Source organism: Gymnodraco acuticeps, unplaced genomic scaffold (genome assembly GCF_902827175.1).
Source record: "Gymnodraco acuticeps unplaced genomic scaffold, fGymAcu1.1, whole genome shotgun sequence".
Lineage (NCBI taxonomy): Eukaryota > Metazoa > Chordata > Actinopteri > Perciformes > Bathydraconidae > Gymnodraco > Gymnodraco acuticeps.
The window spans coordinates 3369234-3390801 of NW_022992351.1; the positions used below are offsets into that span (position 1 = coordinate 3369234).

The following is a 21568-nucleotide window of genomic DNA, read 5'->3' on the forward strand; positions in this document are numbered from 1 at the left end:
CTGCAGGCAATAATATAATAATATAGGCTATATATTAATCATTAGGGAAGCTGAGGATGTTGAACAATCCAATTAATACATTTGATTTGAATAAGCGTCATTTTCAATCACTTCGTTTGCCTACCTGTGTGCTCTTATTATTATCGTCCTGGGAACACTGCAGATGTTTTTTTGTTTTTTTTTAACAATTACTGACGTCTGCTCAAGCCGGTGCGTCAAACCTGCGTCAGACTTCGTCGTGACTTGCCATAGTAATTTCTCCAGAACTGATTTATCCCACAACACAGCCATAAGCACGTGGATACCAGAGGTGTGGGCAGGTGTTTTGCAGAGCTGCAGAACATCGCACAGTTGCAATAAGCCTTTATCTGAACTAGTTGATGTTAATATAGCAAACCAAACTTGTGGCAGGCGTTGAGCTCCTGCGTCAGACTTTACGCACCATGCGCCTTGTGTGACTGCAGGCTGATTTCGCATCCCTTTGCGCGCAGAGATGTACACCGAGCCGAATGAAGAGACCGCACACTCACTTTGGATTCATAGCCTACTGTCACGCTGACTCGAACGGTACATCCCGTTCTGCACACCACACGAGGTAAGAATTGCAACCATTTTCTCAATTTAATCAATTTTTAAAAAGCTCTATGTTTGTTTCTATAAACTGCATTGTCAAGAATCGCTCGAATACCCAGCCCCGCACAGAAAACCACCCTCTTGATTTGACTCGATAAAGACGATCATCAGCTTTCACCTCTCTGCCTGACAGATGGTGCTTTCGCTGCAACATTGACGGTGAGCATCGCTCATTAATCCCCCGTGTCTGACGACGCAACGCCATGTGTCTACATTTTGATCTCAAATATGACAACATCTGCGGTGCAGCTGATAACCTGCTGACTTGTATCCGGGTTTTGCCTGCATCTTTTCCTTACAATCAATATGTGATTCATTTGACCTTGAATAAGCATCAGAGGTGATATTCACGTTCAGAGTCATTCCCCGAGCTGTGGCAGATGGGCCTGTGTGTCTGGAGCATGCCTGAACATTTCCATGCAGGTGCTGTTTTGTACCTGTCAGAATTTATTTTTGTGTTCACGATCAAACCACTCTGGGGGGTGGCATCTGTGAACACCTTATATTTGACATTGACACGTTAATCTGTCAGTGATTGCTGACTGTTTACCCTCCAATAAATCCCACAACACTGAGCATCATCCCCAGACTAGTCAATATCTATCGTCCTGTCATAGCAGCTCCATGCTATTTGCAGCAGACCCTCGTGGAATATCATGTATGTCCTTTGGAGATGTTGAGAAGAGAGATAGGCGACCACTGATGGTGCAGGGATGGATTTCAATTTCGCAGGAGGAGCCATTGCTTAGCAACCAGATGAGATAAAAGTGGATCGTATTTTCGTAGAAGAAACAGAGAACCTGTGCTGTTACATAATTAAAACCAGACTGTCCATGACGAATTAGGAGATAAACAGTTAAAGGTATCAGAATAAACCTCTTAGGAGTCTGTCACCACCAGTCGTTTCTTTTAGAAAGTAAATATAAACTTCACTTTCTGCAGCACATATTCATTTATCGTCTTTGATCCTTAATGCTTCTCATTTAATGCATTTTATTCTCCGCAGTATAGAAAAAAACCCACTTCTGGCCGCTCACCATGTTTCCCTCAGATAGAGATTGATAACTGAGTCATATCTGTAACACTGTCTTGCACTGCATATGAAGTCCTGCTGTCTCTGTAATGTGCCATCTGTGTCAGCAGCACACACTGTGAAAGTCTGAAAGTTGCTGCTGTATTTCTGTATGAATTAAAAAAAAACGTTCACTGCACATGATTATAAAGAGTGAGAACCACCATCCTCATAAGTAGTGAGTGGTTTGTTGCTAACAACGGTTCCATTCATAAGAAAAGTAATGCAAGACATGCGTTAAAACTCCAATCACAACATCCAAAAACTCTGCAGTGTGGCCAAACATTTTTTTTGCAAACATGCACATCATTGCTTCACACCTCATTTGGAGAGAGTTTGATGATGACTCAGTGTGTGTAGCTGCAGACTGCTGTGGGAAAGGTCACTACTGTTCTAGGATCTGTGTCGGGCTCTCAGCCTCCGAGCTGCTGCGTGTCGTGACTGCAGGGGCTCAGGCAGCAGCCACTGTTGAGGAATGTGATGTGCGTGCTGCTGGAGTGCCCTTTTGGGTGGGCTCAGAGTCCAGCCGGCTGGCAACCGTTTTTGAGAAGTCACTGTGAATAGAAGCCCTGCTAGTTTCAGTTGGCTGCATCTGATTTCGGATTAAAGGGCCTTGTCTTCACATCAAGCAACTCTGGTTTTGTTTCACTGCTCTTGAGTGAAAAGTCGGATCTAAACGTGAAAACGTCAAATTCTGGTTTGCATTTCATTTCAAACGTTTATTTAACCAGATTGGTCCCTTGAGATCATATATCTCTTTTTCAAGGGACACCTGCAGCAAATAGGTTCCACATGAAACATAAAACAATATAAAACAATAAAGGACATCATACATTATATTTACAGGCTACATTTACATAGTTATCGACATTTACAAGTACCCATATATCAAAGAGCATTTTAGCCTAGCTTTAAAAACATGCAGAGGAATGAAATTGCTCAGTTGGCATCTCTCATGCAGCTGCTCTTTTGGCATTTAAATAAGATGGTCTTCATCATTCACTGTAAAGCTGACCTTTAGTTCATTAGTAAATGTGCAATGAATGCTAACTGACTCATTTTCAAAAACACTACTCTTGAAGGGTCATGCCATTTTGAGGGTTAAATGCTTGCAGCTATGAATTTCCATTTCATTTTACAAGGATTAGTTTTGGTGTTTACATTGTTTCCGAGTGTGTTTCACAGCAGAGGTAGGCCACCTCACCTGAAATGAGGATCACCTCTATAACATAATTCAAGAGCGGGGTTAAAAAAAGAATTTATGCAGGAGGATCTGACCTTCTATAACACAGTAGCTTTTATACTGTGTTGTTGTCTACACCATTTCCCTCAAGGGAGGCACTATACACAGGATTAGTGTTGGATTGGAGTTGCAAAGGGCCTCTTAAAAGGTGACACATACCAGAGAACTTGGAGAAACTAACTTCAGGTTTCTCTTTTCAGGAGCACTCTGCTCTTGAAATCTTTTTATCAAAACCTCTGAAATCTTAAAACCAACTGCAGACATAAGATGAGAAATAAATACAGATGTTATTAACCAATGTAGCTTGTGCTTAAAGGCTTTAGTTGTATTGCCCCATGTTCGCCTGAGACTAACACACACACAGATTGTTCTGCTATTCACATTACTTACTTTAGCATAATGGGCTCTGCTGTGAAATGAATTGTAATTCAATGGTTTTGTCTCATTCTGCGTACTGAAGTGGATTACTGAAATACCTCACTTTATGCCTCTACAGTGCTGCAGTTTTACTACCAATCTAAAATAGTGTATGAGCTTACTAGCAAACAGGAAAAGCTGAGCACATTTTATGCTAAATTCAGATAAAGTACTTCTTTCTCTAAGACCTATTTTCTGTCTGTATCCAATTATTTCTCTTCACAGATTAAAGACAATAAGCACAACTTTATTTCCCGTCTGATCCCCCTTCAGTCCGTCACCTCAGATTTCCCTTTTCGCCTCTACCGTCTTCAGCCTGAAGGAGCTCCGGTATTGCAGCCATGCCAAAGAACACCAAGGTGACGCAGCGGGAGCACAGCAATGAGCCGGTCACGGAGTCGGTGGCTGACCTGCTGTCCCTGGAGCACCCCATGGACTATAAGAACAGTCAGATGAGTATGGGTCTGAGTCCTGGTTCCACCGCTCCAGTGAAGGCCCTGATCCCCTCCCCAGACCCCGACGCCGAGGACGGCCGACCTGCCTGGAACAACAAGCTGGAGTACATCCTAGCCCAGGTGGGCTTCTCTGTGGGCCTGGGTAACGTCTGGAGGTTCCCCTACCTGTGCCAGAAGAACGGTGGAGGTGGGTGGATGTCTGTACATGACTGTGTTCAACTCTTCTGTGTCTGTTTCAATCGGCCTGTCATAAAACTACACTTTCGACATTTTGTGATACAGACTTGACCTCAGTGGTTTTTGCTGACCTCTATATTGACGGTGTTTAGGAGTTTTTGTTAACATAATAATGTCCCAAACAGGTTAGCCATCATGATGCTAACAGCAGGGTTCTTCTATCCATTATAAGACTTAGTCATTAAACAGACATTGCACATTACTGCTACACAGAACGTGCTTTTATTTAATTGATGTTTAACTTACTGAGGATAATTGATTTTCTTCACATTGCAATTCCTTGTTGAAAAACTAAATAGCATGTGACAACTTTGATTTAATCATTTGGTTTGAGCAGGACATTTGCATTTATCGATCCACAGTCTTGTAGCAACTATTTCCTGAGACATGATTTGATTAATAATGTCCACTGGTCTTTCGGATTGGTGTGACATGTAATGATGAATTGCTCAACCTTCATTTGCATGACATTATAGAGAGAAATAATTTCGCCTTTGCGACTAATTTAGCTCTTATTTCGTCTTCCTGTTAAAGTCAAGAATATTATTCTCTATTTTCTGTCTTTTGTTGCATCTAACACACACAGCACTACCAGTGCTGTGTGTGTTAGATGACCAGTTACTCTTCACAGATTGTTAGCATTTCATTCAAGAACAATCCATTGTGGTGACAGTTTCAGCCACCTCGTCCAAACTGCCACAACATCTCAGCACCGTAGGCAGCAGACAGACTCTCAGCATTATTCTGAGTCATTAACCATCTGCTCAGACAAGTTAGTGAAGTGAAATGAAGATGATTACACACTGCAACAAGGCTTTTCTAAAATAACCCAGGATTAAATGATAGATATGTTATGAAGTTTACTTTGTTCACATAACCATATCATGTAAATAATATTCTCTGCCTCCATTTAACTTCATTTTTTATGAAAGGTATACTTCAACATTTAAGGAAAGGCACTTTCATCGATGACAAACGCAATACTTTTCTCTGAGTGAGATAAATCCAACTCTTAACAAGGAAGAAAATAAGATAAAATCCAAAAATGTGAAACAGTTCCTTAGAGACGATGATTGATTATCATAGTAGAGTCGTACAGTGATTTTATGATCAAATCATGTAACACAAATCTGTTATCTAACAGAGAGATTCCAAGCACATTGCAATTCATAACAAGTACATAATTGTCGGTGACTGGTCTGCACCTTTCCTCATTTCAGACCCAGCTCAGATTGCCTGCTGCCGCTTCCTCCTCTTTGATAAATTGTGGCCTGTCAAACAATTAGCCAGCTAATAGTGCAAGTCAGACTCTTTAACATTTCTGAGACTTCAGCAGTCAGCAGCTACAAGATGAGATAATTGTCCCTCAGCAAGACGAGGTAACATTGAAGGGTCTGGTAATATGCTCTGAAATCTCCTTTTTTGCATTGTATTTCCTGTTCTTGCAGGTTCCTCTGTCATATCTCTTTGGTATTATGATTTGCTGCAAGGGTGGTGATGACTAAGATGGAGGAAGTGAAGTGTAAATACTGATTTCATGGGCTTTCAGACATTGTTGGTTTACCTTGTGTAGGAGGCGTGTGTGTGTAAAGAGGGTATTTGCGATGCATGATATAACAAAGATGGATTGTTTTAATCAGTGAGTGTGTATCCCCATTTGATTTTCACTCAGTAGGAGGAGGTGTTGCATTGTCTTGCCGGGGCTTGTTCCAGAGATGAGGACGAATGGTCTCTTGTCTATTATGTCTTATCTTTTTCTGTCTCTCTCAACATTTCAACTCAAGTGAAAGTTTATATATGCTATTGTTTTTTATCATAAAGACAATAATCAATAAATCAAATAATGTAATAAAGTAAAAATTAAATCTATGGGAAACAGAATATCATGTTGACATGCTCATCTATCTAGCCTCAGTGAAGCATGGAAGACAAATTCATTTATCCTGCCTTACAAATAAATAATTTAAGTAGTTAATGTGTACGATCTTGCTTGTGTCTGCTGGTGGTACTTGCATAATGTATGTTAACATTTGTCTTTGCTTTACTGTTAACATTCGTGTTTCCTGCAGAGGACAATAGTGCAGACAAGAACAAAAGGGTACCAAGTAAATGTTTTTAGGGGAAATAGGGAACAAAATGTTTTTTATGAAGCTGTCAAAAGGCAAACGGATAAAGGAATTATGACAGGAGGCTAAAGAGGAAAGGGTTTATTATCTTTATTTGTTACTCAAATCCACAATGACCCCCTGGATGGGTTTAAGGCCTAAAAACAAACAAATGGAAATAAAGTAAGTAGAGAGCGAGGTATTGCTCAGTGACAGGAAAATATGTTATATTAAAGGAAAAAAAGATAAAAGAATCATTACATTTTTTTTAAATGACAGTTTGATTAGTCCAGTGCTAAACTTAACTAATATGGCTGCCCACTCTAAGTATGTTAGTTGAGTACATTTATCCTGGTTTGAAATCGCCATAATCCTGTCTGAAATAGTTTTATCAAATATATATCCAACCTTTGAAATCCAGAGAGCCAGATGAAAGGTGAAGGTCTAAGTAATGAGCTACTCCTGATCTTTTTGATCGTTTTGATTTCCTCTGCCTGTTTGCTGCTCAGAATAAACATCAAAGATCAGTAAAAGTAGCAGCACAGTCTCTTCTAACGGTCCAGATAATAATACCACACGATAAGACGACACTGTGTCCCTGTCTTTGCTTCCTTTGTCTGCTGCTACCTCTAATAGCCCCTCATGACGTGATCAGTGTTTTTGATCGAGTCAAACGTCATTTGTTTTTGGTCTGGAAGCAGTCTGCTCCTCCCAGCTGTCCGTCAGCGTGAGCCCGTCCTCTCTGGCTGTGGATGGTTTTGTCTCCATGGTGCCCCTTCATGTCCTGACGTAAGCAGGACAGACTGGATGGGACTTGTTGTCTTTGAGAGCCTGCTGCTCTCTCTCTCTCTGCTTTGTCTCTTGGAGAGGTATATTTATGTTGTCGTAGGTGTACAGAGCGAGACAGTGAGAGTGTGAAAGGTAAAATAGGAAGAGAAGGATGGATAATATGGAATTAACACCAAAAATAGAACCTGACAGAGAGAATTTAACAATGTCCCTCGGATTAGCTATCATGGATTTCAGAGATCCAGAGTAACTTTACACTTTGTATTAATGCCACCTTCCTTTTCCCCTCCTCTGTCACAGGTGCATACCTTGTGCCCTACTTTATTCTCCTCATCCTCATCGGCATCCCTCTGTTCTTCCTGGAGCTGGCAGTGGGTCAGAGGATCCGGCGCGGCAGCATCGGGGTCTGGAACTACGTTTACCCTCAGCTGGGAGGCATCGGGGTCTCCAGTCTGATGGTAAGCACCAACATGAGCACATTAACCACTTATTTCCTAATGTATTCAAGTTTGACAAGGTACAGCAGCAGAAATCCTAAAATGGCAACAAAATATTTAATGGTTTACAGGTCAGTACTAAGATGTTAAAATTCATAGTAAAAACATTTCCGTAGCCAGTTTGTGATCTCACATTTAAAGTGTCACTGCACACAGTCAACGTTTATTGTTGGAATATCAAACACTAAACCCTCTTTTGGCTTAAATGGTGACTGTAAAATAATTGTAGTTGAATTTACAAGTTCAGTTTAAACCATGTCAATTACAATGTAAATCAGTGGTTAGCAATCAGATTATTATCTCCCCCATAAAAACTATATATTGTAACATAATGTTGACCACAGCCCCTCTTTCCACTCACCTGTCAATTTATTAATGACTTCAATATATAGTGGAAAAGGCCATGTCACATTGTTCCAGTCAGCCGCACAGACTGTAAACAAAATATAGAGCTACAATTTCAGAAGATAATCACAGAGCAGATTACTTTTGTGAGCTTACAAACTGACAATCTAAACTCGTTGCTTTTAATGGAAGGATCCTAAATAAACCTTTTAGTGAGAATTTATGATCCCTTTTATAAAAACCCACTAACAGTAATATGTTTATATAATTATTGCACGCTTTGAAGCAATGCTATCTGTATTTCAGATACTGAAACATCCAAAACATTTTTGGATTTGTATAGTATTTAAGATATTCTCACTTTCCCTTCTAGACTCACAGTCGGACATGTAATGTAAAGAGACAACCTACAGTATGTGCTGTGTGACTCAGTCTGCTGGTCTCCTCTCTCTGTCTTGTATTACTCCCTCTTGATGTTTTACAGCAAGCGGCATGCAAAGATCAGCGCAAATAATCTCTGTCATAATCTGTCCCCATCATCTGCAGGAGCAGTGACCCTTCATGTCCCCATCCCATCATCCTCATCAGCCTAAATCAGGCAGTCAGTGATTTCACTGCGTCAGGCTTTCTGTTCGTCACTCGTTTTAACAGTGTTTTAATCAATCTAGTGCAAAAGATTGGAGGGAAATGTCACGATCTGTCTTTATGGTGTTTTGTCTTGTCTTGTTTCATGTTTTATTTTGAAAGGTCTTCACTTCCTGTCTTGCCTGTTTCTGTCTGCGTTGTGTCTTGTTTGGATTTGTCTGTGGTTCCCTGTCGTTAGTTTCCCTGGTGTCTCTGATTACCCGATTGTGTTCACCTGGTGTCCCTGTGTTTTCTCCTCCCTCCTCACCTGTGTCTTGTTTGTGTGATTAGTCTTGTGTGTATTTAAGTTCTGGTTTTTCTGTCTGTCTTTGTCGGCTCGTCTTTCGTTGTTGACTGTGTTCACCGGTGAGTGTTCTGTCTGTCCAAGTTCTATTTTCGTTATCCTTGAAATAAAGGTATATCAGTTTAATCTGCATTTGGGTCCTGCTTCCTTCGCTCTACCGTGACAGAACGAACCGACCAAGAATGGACCCAGCAGACAGTTTGTACGAGGTGAAGTACAATTTAACATGCTTGAGGAATGACTTTAGATATGCCTCCAGTACTGAAGAGAGGCAGTCAGTTATTTCTGCGGCACGCCAGGAGGTAACCTCAAGTCCCTGGTTGAGGGAGTTGCTCCCCGAGTGGGTGGAGGACTTTTTGGGCAGCTTTGAGGTCAAACCTCTTTCCCGGCCTGCTAGCTCCAGGCATGCTAGCCTCCCAATTCCCAACCCGACACCATACGTCTCGGTGTGTTCCGTCTGGAGTCAACCTCTGCTTTTTCCCCAGTTCCTGCTCCTGTCCAGGAGCCGTTCTCTGGAACTCTTGCTTATGGAGGTCCACGGAGTATTCAGGTGGCTGCTAAGAGGAGTCGTCGCAAGGCCAGGCTAGCAGCCCGAGCAGCCATGGATTCGGCTCCAGAACCGGACCTTACAGCCATGTTTCCGGCTCCAGAACCGGACCTTACAGCCATGATTCTGGCTTCAATTCTGGCCCCCGCAGCCATGGTTCCAGACCCAGCTCTTGCCCCAGCTGCCATAGTCCCCTCTCTAGTCTCTTCTTGAGTTCTCCCTCTAGTCCCTTCCCAAGTCCCTTCTCTAGTCCCTTCCCTAGTCCCTCCTCAGGTCACTTCATAGTCCCATCTCTGGTCCCCTCTCTAGTCTCTTCTCGAGTTCTTCCTCTAGTCCCTCCTCGAGTTCCCTTCTCTAGTCCCTCCTCAGGTCACTTCTCTAGTACCTTCTCAAGTCTCTCCTCTAGTCTCTCCTCTAGTCCCATCTCTAGTCCCATCTCTAGTCCCATCTCCAGTCCCTCCTTTAGTCCCTTCCCTAGTCCCTTCTCAAATCCCAACTCTAGTCCCATCTCAAGTTCCCTCTCGAGTCCCCGCTCCAGTTTCCTCTCAAGTCCCTTCTCGAGTCACCTCTCCAGTTCCCTCTCAAATCCCCTCTCGAGTTCCCTCTCCAGTCCCAACTCAAGTCCCTACTGAAGTGCCGTTGGAGGTTCCGCTGGGGCTCCTGCCAACTCCATGTTCTGTCCCGTTGGGGGTCCCGCCTACTACTCTCCTGCCGGGGGTCCTGCCAATCCTATGTCCAGTCCCGTTGGAGGTCCCGCCGACTACTCTCCTGCCGGGGGTCCTGCCAACCCTATGTCCTGTCCCGTTGGGGGTCCCGCCGTCTACTCTCCTGCCGGGGGTCCTGCCAACCCTACGTCCTGTGCCGATGGAGGTTCTGCTGGGGGTCCTGCCGGCTCCATGTCCTGTCCCGTTGGAGGTCCCGCCGTCTACTCTCCTGCCGGGGGTCCTGCCAACCCCTTGTCCTGTTCCGTTGGAGGCCCCGCCATCCTCTGTCTCGCCGGGGGTCCTGCCAATCCCGTGTCCTGGTCCTCTTCCGTGGGGGATCCTGCCGAGGCCTGTCCCACCAGCTCCGGTTCCTGTCCGGCCGACACCGGGTCCTGCCCGGCCTCCGGCGCTGGCCCGTCAGCGCCTTCCTGCCCAACCTCCGGAGCTCTCTGGTCTTCGCCCTCGAGCCCGGCCCCCTGAGAGCCGCGGTCTTCGCCCGCGATCCCGGCCCCCTGACTCTTCCTGCCGCTGCCCTCGAGCCCGGCCCCCTGACTCTTCCTGCCGCTGCCTTCGCCCTCATGCTCGGCCGCCCGAGTCCCCCACCTTAGACTCTGCCTTGCCCCCGGGCCGTCCTCCCGAATCTCCCTTTTTGAACTCTGCCTTGCCCCCGGGCCGTCCGCCCGAGATCCCTTCCTGGTCCTCTGCTGTGCCTCTGGGCGGTCAGCTCAGTCCCGTCCTCCTGACCCCCCTCCACCCACCCTGGTGGCCTGTTCTGTCTGTCCAAGTTCTATTTTCGTTATCCTTGAAATAAAGGTATATCAGTTTAATCTGCATTTGGGTCCTGCTTCCTTCGCTCTACCGTGACAGGAAAGGCCTGGGGCAGTGAGGCGTGTCACAGGCTGGATGTGGCAGAGGGAGATTCAGCAGCTATAAATACCTTCTCATAGAGGACCCCAGCCTTGGCTGCTGAGAGCAAACAGCTCAATAATTCATACACACTCCCGACTTAAGCTGTGTGCTCGGCATCTCTATCCTGACTTACAAAGAGGTGTCCACCTCAGCAAAGTCCATGTTGTTTTTCCCCGTGTTGTCTGTAGGTTATGTGCGGAGACAGTTGTTGTTTTTCAGATTGACGAGTATTGCTGTTTCATGTCATTTCCCCTCAGGTTTGTGGTTTCGTGGGCCTCTACTATAATGTGATTATCGGCTGGAGCATCTTCTATTTCTTCCAGTCTTTCCAGTATCCACTGCCTTGGGCTGAATGCCCCATCCAGATAAATGGAAGCCAAGCAAGTGAGTAGGGTCCCAGCTATGAATAGTTTCAGTGTCCATTAAACTACAGATAACTTTCTTAAATAATCAGTTGGTACATAAATGTCAGAAAATATTGGAAGATGTCTTATTTTGTCAGTCAAAGACCTAAGGAAATTCCCTTCAATATATAAAACTGTGGAAAGCAGGAAATGTTATAAGAACATGATACATCAACTATCAAGTTGCTTCTTATTTTTGGTCAATTGTTGCACAACACAGCTGCAACGATAACAGGTTTGCATCAGTATGGTTCCCATACAAATGACCTCTTCACTGTAAAGCCCCTGACAGCAGTAAAATGAATACTGCAAGACAATTGCATATGCACCAGAGTGTCTCAGCAGATGCACACAAGGCTACGCAGGGCGATGCTTAAAGCTGAAGAACGTGTCTTTGTGGCTCTGCAGTGAAACAGCAGAGCATCTGCAGGAGAACACGTTTTTGTGCCGTCTCTAGCTGGGATGGCCCTCCACGTCATCCTACAGAGCCGCTCTGTTGCTAAAGTCTGTCGGATGGGATGACCCAGCCGACAGTGTCAATACCTAGAATGATTGGCAGCTGGTGGCTGTGGTGGAGGCACATCCAGGTTCTGGCAGAGCATCAGCTTACATCACCATGAGAGGGTGGGATGTCCACTCTGTTCAGGATGCTGAATATGCAGCTAGTATGTTGTGGAGCATCCAACAGGATTTAGTTAAGCTATGTGCAGGGTAGGAAAGTATTTCAGCCAGGTACATTTATAAGAACTTTCTTCTTCACAACATTTTCTGACAGTTACAAGTACTGTTTTTAATCATGAAGGGCTGTTATGCATGTAAAATGCACAGAAATGCACGGGAAATTCTGGGTTAGCTACTTTATTTTAAGCCAAATATTTCTTCCATGATAGTTTGTTTACAAAAATATATTTATCTGATAATATCCCAAGTTCTATCCCTGTAAAACTCATGACCAACACTGTGGCAGCATTGTTTATGCCATATCTTCCCCTGTCCTCGTTGTTGTTGTTGTTGTTGTTGCAGTCGTGGTGCCAGAGTGTGATAAAAGCTCGGCTACCACTTACTTCTGGTACCGCCAGACTCTCAACATCACCAGCTCTATCGATGACACGGGCGGCCTGAACTGGAAGATGGTCCTGTCCCTGCTGGTGGCCTGGATCCTGGTCTGCCTGGCTGTCATCAAGGGCATCCAGTCATCTGGGAAGGTACGGGGTCTCCATGGCTTATAAGCAGGGGCACAGCCTGCAAATCATAGGTACATTCAGTCCTAAAACCCAAACATTAGTTTGCCTTTTTAGCACTTCCAGTTCCCTTGCCTCAAAGTCAATGGGTTTTTTAATGGGTTTTTGGTAAAATTATGTCTGGTCAAAACAAGCCTTACAGATTTTAACAATCCTCCACATAAAACACGTGTCAGTAAAAAACCCCGCAGAATTTTGAAGCTTTAACATGTTTTAAAAACAACGACGAAGGGAATAAGAGCGATGATATACCCAACCAAATGATGTCTTCCCTGCAAGTCTCTTTAGAGTCAACCTTACCATAGACTTTATATAGATGCTATCAAAAAATCACTTCAGGAGCTATTTTTAATCCTCATCAGTGAGTGTTTTATATACTTTGCTAATGCTTTTGATGCTAAAGCCTCCCATCAGCAGTAGTCTACTTTCAGATCTCATTTATATTATGAAAGAGATAAACATGTAACATTAATAAGCTTAAACTGTACCAAGCAAAGACTGGTTCAGAATGCAGACTGGAAATGCTGCTATTGGCAACAACTCCAACAACATCCTGTAATCCCGATCCAGAGAGTGAGTCATATTTCAAAACACAACATCCAGCGCACACTTTGAAAAGGAAAATACTCAAATCGCAGAGGTCTGACAGTTTATTTTTAAACACTAATCGTGGTAATCCAATTAGTATCGTTAGTACTGCATTGATTCCCTGCAATGCTGGAGGACAGATTTGACGCATCCATCCAAACCTCAAAGAGTCCTTTCCATGTTTGGTAAGATTTCACAAATTGAGTGCAAAGCAAACGCAAGTCAGTTTTGGGATTGATTCATTGTGTGTGTGTGTGTGTGGCCTTAGAAAAGCGTGTCCATGGCAACACTGTAAGGGGACTTGACTTTCTCTCTCTTTTAGGTGATGTACTTCAGCTCTCTCTTCCCGTATTTGGTGCTTTTCTGTTTCCTGGTGCGAGGTTTGATGCTGAAGGGAGCAGTGGACGGCATCGCTCACATGTTCACCCCTAAGGTGAGAGCAAAAGTAAAACAATGAAAATCTAGAACAGCGTTGCATCTGCAGGATTTGGGGGTACTTTCCCCATTAAAATAATATAATATGTAGTACTTTGCTAAGATTGTCCACAATGTAACTGTAGTGTGCTGGAGGGGAGTCTTGGTTCTGAATCTGATCACTCATTCACAGACTATTAGCACGACAGACATGTAACACAAGTGACACTTTGTCTTTGCAAGCTGCTCAGCTGTGTTCATGTTTGTTGTTGCTTCCCCAGCAAGGCCATTCAAATCCACTCATACATAAATGTCATTTAACAGTGTGTCCTGTGTTGGGTTGATGTCCCCCTCTGGTGGTGAACATCTTTAATAACAGGAACAAAATAATCATTACATACATATTACGTTGAAATATTGGACATTCTTTGTTTTTAGGTTGAATGTAGTGATGGAAGTAGGTTGTAATCATGTCAGATGACAGAAAGTAGTAACAACAGAGGGAGGGCTCAAGGGATTTAGAGTTTTTGGAATAAACTGAGATTAACTTTTGGCCTCCGGTTATGTCATGAAGCTGATGGTTCACATCACTGTGTATTAAAATGCATTCTAAAGTCAACTCAAACATTTCTGTGTTTCCTCACAAAACAAAACATTAATATCTTAATTAAGGGGTAAGATTATATAATTGTTTTAATCTGCCTGTTTCCAATCCCATAGTTTCCAAAAATGCCAAATGCTTAATTACAAGGGGGTTAACATTGAAAACATGAGAAACTTGAGATTACGTAAGACATGTATTTTTACATTTTAAGGGCCTGCTTTAAATAAATTATATTATTTCTCTCAGGGTTAGCAGTAGTTTCTATCAAGTGTTCAAAGGGACAGAATATATATAAATTGTTGTCGATAAACTACTTGAAGGCAGTATGTCAATGTCTAAGGAGTGTTTAGGAGGTTAAATGACAGAAAATGTGACATTTCTCCTGTATTCTCTCTAGTTGGAAAAGATGTTGGAGCCGCAGGTGTGGAGAGAAGCAGCCACGCAGGTGTTCTTTGCTCTCGGTCTGGGCTTCGGAGGAGTTATCGCTTTCTCCAGCTACAACAAGAGAGAAAACAACTGCCACTTTGACGCAGCATTGGTCTCTGTCATCAACTTCGTGACCTCCATCCTCGCCACTTTAGTTGTGTTTGCTGTCCTGGGATTCAAGGCGAACATCATGAACGAGAAGTGTGTTGTCGAGTAAGTGTGTTGTACTTTAACAAATGCTACCTGACTAATCCCTCTTTGGCAGTCGTTTCATACTAAAACCTGCACTCACCAAAACATTCTTCTCCACATTTTCTATTTTCTTTGGCAGTAATGCAGAGAAGATTATTGGCTTCCTAAACACAGGTGTGCTGAGCAAAGAGCTCATCCCACCTCACATCAACTTCTCTCACCTGTCCACAGAGGACTACGCTGAGATGTATGGCGTCATTAAGACGGTGAAGGAGGACATCTTCGACCAGCTGGGCCTGGACTCCTGCTTGCTGGAGGACGAGCTCAACAAGGTCAGAGTCATAAAATAGCTTCACTATAATTAATTAAACTGAAAGTGGGTAATTTCCCACATTGGATCACTCCTTTGTATTCAGCGCCTCAGCTATCATCAGCCACCTTTGACCACCATCTTTGTTTCTACGTCCTCCAGGCGGTTCAGGGCACTGGTCTGGCATTCATCGCCTTCACAGAGGCCATGACACATTTCCCTGCCAGCCCTTTCTGGTCCGTCATGTTCTTCTTCATGCTGATCAACTTGGGTCTGGGCAGCATGATCGGCACCATGACCGGCATCACCACGCCCATACTGGATGCTTTCAAGATCCGCAAAGAGATCCTGTGTGGTGAGCAGACTGTCTTTAATTCGACTCTCTTTAACTGGTTGAACTTAAATATGTGCCATACTCACAGGCTGTTTCTTCTTCTCTTTCTCAGTGGCTTGCTGTGTCATAGCCTTCCTGTTAGGCCTGCTGTTTGTGCAGCGCTCAGGGAACTACTTCGTCACCATGTTTGACGACTACTCCGCTGGTTTGCCTCTCACTGTGGTGGTGTTCCTGGAGAACATCTCTGTAGCATGGATCTACGGCACTGATAGGTAATGCGGATAAATAGACTGAAGCCACCTAGGATATAATTCATTATAAGACAGCTTGTAGAAGTGTGCAGTGTCTGATCCATTTGTAAAAAGAGTGTTTTGAATTCTTTACAATTTATAGATGTGAAAACTATTGTTATGTAGGCAATGACACAAAATAATGATCATTCACAAGTGTCACAAATCTGAATCTATCACTCTTGATTGTATAGTACATTTACGTCCATGACTTCAATAATGTAACAAATGTACTTATTTTTTACACCAAACCATAATATTTTACCTTAACCTAAACAATTCATTGGGGTTTGTTGTGTTGTTTCTATTCTGAATGTTAACCAAATGTTTAGAAAAGCATTCAGGTTGAATGATGGTGACAATGCAGTAGGACTCTACTATTGCCCCACTCTCTTTCACTTCCTCACAGGTTCATGCAGGACCTGGAGGACATGCTTGGATTCAGGCCGTACTCTTTCTATTACTACATGTGGAAGTACGTTTCTCCAGCCATCTTGGTGCTGCTCATCATCGCCACTGTCATTGAGATGGCCATCAGTCCTGCAGGATACAACGCCTGGGTAGAGGCTGAGGTGGGTGTTGCTCTGGTTTATCTGGGTTTATACAAAGAATGAAAAAATAAAGAGTTAAAACATCACCAGACATGCTATATTATTTTTTGCATGTTGTTGATTTCATCCTCTTGCCTCTGTACCTCTGTTTTCCAGGGAGCAGAGCAATTCCACAGCTACCCTCCCTGGGCTTTAGCCATGGCCTACTCCCTCATCGTGGTGGCCATGCTGCCTTTACCCATCGTCTTCCTCCTCCGCCACTACAACCTGATCTCGGACGGCTCCAACAAACTGTCCGTCTCCTACCGTAAAGGCATGATGAAGGACATCTCTAACCTGGAAGAGCAGGACGAGCAGCGTTTCATCCTCGGCAAGAACCCCAGCGAGGTTCCTTCCCCAATGCCCGCCCCACGCCCTTACCTCGGCCCCGGCGGCACCCAGGAGATGACCAACACCAACTACGGCACCAGCACCAAGACAGGCTACCAGAACATCGGCTCGCCAGAGTCTGAGCTATGATCCACTGAGCTCAAGCAACATCCCGTCCATTAAAACCCCCAGCCTTGCATGGAGAGAGGAAGAAAGGGAGCAACCAAGGAAGTCAAGAGGAAGAGAAAATCCACTGCCAGTTGTTGCAGCGTTCATAACACCTTAACCTCCAGAGCTGAGTCCCTATCCCTCCTTTTCTGCCCTTACGCCCCCCGCCTGTGATTCTTCCCTGCAATAGGAGCCGTAGTGCCAATTTCCTCTCAATCCCAGCTGTGATGAAGGGATCATGGGAATGTGAGCTTGACCAGATAATTATGACCACATTTTTCATCTTTCAACGAAATACAGCGGCAGAGAGAGAGGGAAGGATGGATTTAGAAGGGTCCACCGCAGGCTTTGTTTTGTAATGAGCTCTGACTGAGGTTAAGGTGTGTGCGGCTCTAAAATGCTTTACGTTGTACTCAACACTATGTTCACCAGTTTAAGAGAAGGATATCTTTGAGATAGTCAGATGTTCCTAGATCTAGGAGATCCTCATCTTGTTGATGTTCAGTTATAGAAGATTGTTATTTGTGGGGTTAGGATGGAAGGAGACTCAGAAAAAAACCCATATATTTTCATGATCTATATCAACGTATGAGAACATTTCTCATCCTGTAAACAAAATGATAACAAATTCATTCAAAACAGTATGTAGTAAGTGATTCCGATAGTGTAAACAGTGTTACAAACACCTTGCATCTGAATTGTGCCTATCATGCATCAGCAATAATACCAGTCAAAGTAGGGTACTTTACGTAAAACTGTGGATCTCCTTCTATCCCTTCTTTCCCCACTGATGTAGAGTACTGTATATACTTGTTGTGTAGTCTGAGATGTCACTGTAAGTCGTGTATATAGTCTACACAGCAGTAGTGCGAAACAAGGGGAAACTCTTCACCTCTTCATTACACTCCCATGATCCCCAAAGCAAAGAAACACGCTATAATTGTTTAGCATCTCTGAGCCTTAAAACAGAGCAGCATTTCTCTTTTAAACAACCTCTTGTTTCCAACCGCATTGCACATCTATGTGCTGTTCCAGTCGTGGCTGGTCTAGACAAAGCTTTTCCATTTGAATCAATTGTTTCCATCTTTATCAATGCCTTAGAAGGGCAGAGGTGACAGTGCACCAGCGAAGATGAGCAGAGCAGCCTCAAGCACGCCTGTCTGCATGTTGGAGAGGCATACTGAGAATAACTGGATAATGTGAGTATTGTCTCTGTGTACATGCAGATGTGTGTGTGCGTCAGTCTGCCACTGAATGAGAGCTCCCGGTGACCCTGCCTCTTTAAAAATAGAGCTGCGTTACCCAGGGGAAGCCGTGGCAACGCACCATAGTTACAGATCCTCTTCTGATGTGCAAGAGGAGAAGAGGAGAGCAGACACCTTGCTTTGTCTGCTCCACCTGCTCGGCTGTTTGCTCAGCAATACACAGATGAGACAGTTTACTGTTGAGGTCCTACAAGAATATAAAGCGTCTATGTTGTTAGTAAGAGGTTCACTGCCATGCCACGCTGTGGAGACATCATGTGCACCGTAAAAGGAGTATCCTGGGTTTAATTGTTGTACATTCCTCAAATTGTAACCACTGCAGACATCATTTCATACGCACTAAAATGTACACTTTGATGTATTTTGTGAACTGAGGTGTGGAAACTTAAAGCCTTTTTTTAACGTAAATATCTTGTATGAAAATGTACGTTTTGGGGTTTAATGTGGAAATTGTGCAGTGATATAAATGTTTGGATTAAGTGGTAATACAAGGATGTCACCACTGGGTGTCTCTGCTGGCCAGTGGAGGAGTCAATGACTCTCCATCTAGTGGCCCCTCCCTGACAACACCAATACAGAGACTGAACAGATGTAGTGTGAAGCACAGTCAGTCACATTGTTTGGTGCCTGAACAGCCACTCTGTTGTCTGTTCGCCTTATGCTTTTGTCAGTTTTTTCTTCTCGATAATGTAGTGCGTTGAGTTTGGACCAATGTCTTGTCTCATTCACTTGAGCACTTTAATTAGGTAGAGACCCTGGAGTTGTCTGTTTAGTACAGGTTTGACAAAAATTGTCATCACAATAATGCTGCCACAGAAGATGATTTAATCAGCAATATTTATTTAGAGAGAGAAAGAAGTCTGAATATCCATGAAAGGCTCAAATGTGTCGCAAGCCACTGTCAAAGACAGTTAATTTCCTGTGTGTTTGTACAACAGATCTTTGAGAATTTACATTGTTTTTATTTATTATGTTTGAACAGCGTAGACTGGTATGTGTGTCTGCTGTGAATTTTGCCCTGTAATCAAACCAGTTCTGATTGATGCTTCCATGGCTTTGATAGGTCCTCCCTATTTTCCCCAATGCAAGTTTTGACCAATTCCTAAACTGTTCTCTATATATGTGGTTGTGTGAATTCTTACATGCCTCTTACATCTGCTCAGGTTTTTAGGCACCTTAATTGTGCCTACTGTAGCTTTGTGTTTATTGAAGGTATGAATAGTTGAATTCATACCCCCTATAACGAACATTTAAACACAGTTTAAAGTCTAAAAATGCCAGATTATCCCCCCTTTTGTTTTGCGCAACTACTGCAATAACATGTTGAAAATAACAGATGGTTTTTGGTCAAATGGCTTATGACATGAATGGCACAACAGGTGACGGCACCTGGAGCTCTGGATTACAGTTAAAGCACATTTATGGAAGCACAGGAAAGTGAGCACAAATGAGTTTCATGGCGTGGTGAACAAGAGCCAGTTAATGATTACAAAAAAAAAGTCTGTATGGGTGAAGTTGAAACTTGTAGATTATGTTAGTTATGGTCTGAATCCTGCTTCCTACAAAGGGTCACTGGAGGATAAGTCTGCACATGTAATTGCACGGCCGTCCACAAGAATCTAAACTGCACCACAAGTCTGTTTCTTAACTACAGGTTGATCTGCACAAAAAATACATGAGAAAAGGTCTGATGTGAGAGCACAATCGAAACACAAGACATGATGCACAATTTGTCACATTTAGTCAAGGATTTTCCACTTCTCCACTCCAGGTCGCTTTAAAATACTCTGCACAGTGGAAACAAATATCAGCTCTGCTCAGTAACAAGATATTGGCCTTCAGAATTGATATTGCTATTTATCATTGAAATCAAAGACTCTAACTCCAGGGTCTCTTTGTCTTGTCCATGTGTCAGCTGTGTTGCATTATGTACTATAAAGCAACTTTTCCGGTTAACTCAAGTTGAATAACAGTGATTAACTCATCAAAAATAAAGTAACAGTGTATTTATTTAACTGTGCATATAGTCTTTATGTGACAAAACCCATAGTTATATTTATAGTATTTAAGATAATGTATTTAAACTGTACATATTGATGTACATTCTGATAAATTCACACTGAATATCTATAGAGTGACAGGGTGTATACTTGAGCTGTAAATAATAACTGTATATTTTTGAGATATTTTTTGATTTTTGTACTGTAGGTAATGTTACTTTGCTGTCTGTTAGTATTTGGTGTTAGTGTACAGTTGTTCTTAATCAAAATAGCTGAGCGACTGGGATTGTGAGTGTGGGTGTATGTTTGTGTAACGTAGGTTTTTGGTGTTTAGGTGTGTGTTTCTTTTCTCCTCTCTCAGTGTTATGTGCTGCTGATCTAATCCTGTTGTTACAGTGAACTGGGACCACTAATGTAAGCAATCTCTCTTCTGTGTTTCTCACTGGAACGGCAGCGGCTGCCAGCACAAAACTGAAGCCAATGTTTGACAATGAGACAAACTGATCTGTTTTGGGTGATGAGATGTACTGTAAAAACATGTTGGAGCCAAAAGTTAAATTAAAATTACCACTTTTATGAAACAGTCCATGGTGTTTGTCTTATTTATTCTGTACAGTATATGAAAAGATGAGTTATTCAGTAAAACAGTTTGGTACCACTTTATATTAAGGTACACAAATTAACCATCAACTAGTTGTTAATTAACATGCATATTAGCAGTATATTGGCTCTTTATTAGTCATTATAAAACACTTATTAATGCCTTATTCTACATGACCATATTCTACAAGTAATAAGCCATTAGTTGAGAGGTTTTCCTCAATAACCCTCTAATTAGTGCTTATTTATTGCAAGGAAATTGTTGTACATGAGTTTTGGTCTTAATATGCTCTGCTCAATATGGGCCTAATAAGGCAGTAGTACCACAAGAATAGTAATTCTCCCATAATAACACTTAACACATATGATCTGTTCTTATGTAACAAGACATGAAACTATAAGTGTTAATTGTGTCTAAATAACTGAAAATTAGGTATTTATTCTAAGAACATGTTCCCTATTTTAAAGTGAAGTCTTGTTCATAACCAATAAGCTAGTAGTTTGACTCTAATTGACCTGAACAGGTTCCCTATTCTAAAGTTGCCTCCTCTTCACACTTTGTAAATACATTATAGCACACAACTACTGAAATTAACCTCAACAGTACATGAACAAAGTAGGCACATGTTGAAATATCTGTATAAAGAGAGGTTCAGACACATACATGTACCAAAACATGTCAAGTTTCTCCAAGGCTGAGAACACATATGCAGCCTGTACTTTTTTCATAAAAACTGATTTTTAACAGTTTATGTATGTGATCATACTGTGTGACCTTCTTGTATGTTCTTACACAATAGGTGTACTGCAGCGACGTGCAGTCAGGGGAGGCAGAGCCTCACCTGTCATACTCCAATGTAACGGAAAAACAACTAAAGAAAAACTAAATAGTAATAATAATAAAATCTCTCCACTGATCTGTGTTGTAAAT

At 42.7% G+C, this 21568-nt stretch overlaps 1 protein-coding gene across 3 annotated transcripts; it reads left to right on the forward strand.

Annotated features, from left to right (window-relative positions):
- Positions 1 to 265: 265 nt before the first annotated feature.
- Positions 266 to 20623, forward strand: slc6a17 (solute carrier family 6 member 17). Of its 3 annotated transcripts, none has more exons than XM_034209144.1 (12): positions 266 to 595; positions 3591 to 4007; positions 7252 to 7409; positions 11139 to 11265; positions 12300 to 12490; positions 13437 to 13547; positions 14530 to 14771; positions 14890 to 15082; positions 15223 to 15415; positions 15507 to 15666; positions 16094 to 16256; positions 16392 to 20623. In XM_034209144.1, exons 2-12 carry the CDS (start codon positions 3707 to 3709, stop codon positions 16752 to 16754), a joined length of 2202 nt encoding a protein of 733 aa, XP_034065035.1. In that variant the 5' UTR covers positions 266 to 595; positions 3591 to 3706; the 3' UTR covers positions 16755 to 20623. The 3 variants fall into 3 exon arrangements, with proteins under 3 accessions (XP_034065035.1, XP_034065036.1, XP_034065037.1); XM_034209145.1 differs by having other exon boundaries at positions 3639 to 4007; XM_034209146.1 differs by having other exon boundaries at positions 267 to 595; positions 12309 to 12490.
- The last annotated feature ends 945 nt before the right edge of the window (positions 20624 to 21568 follow it).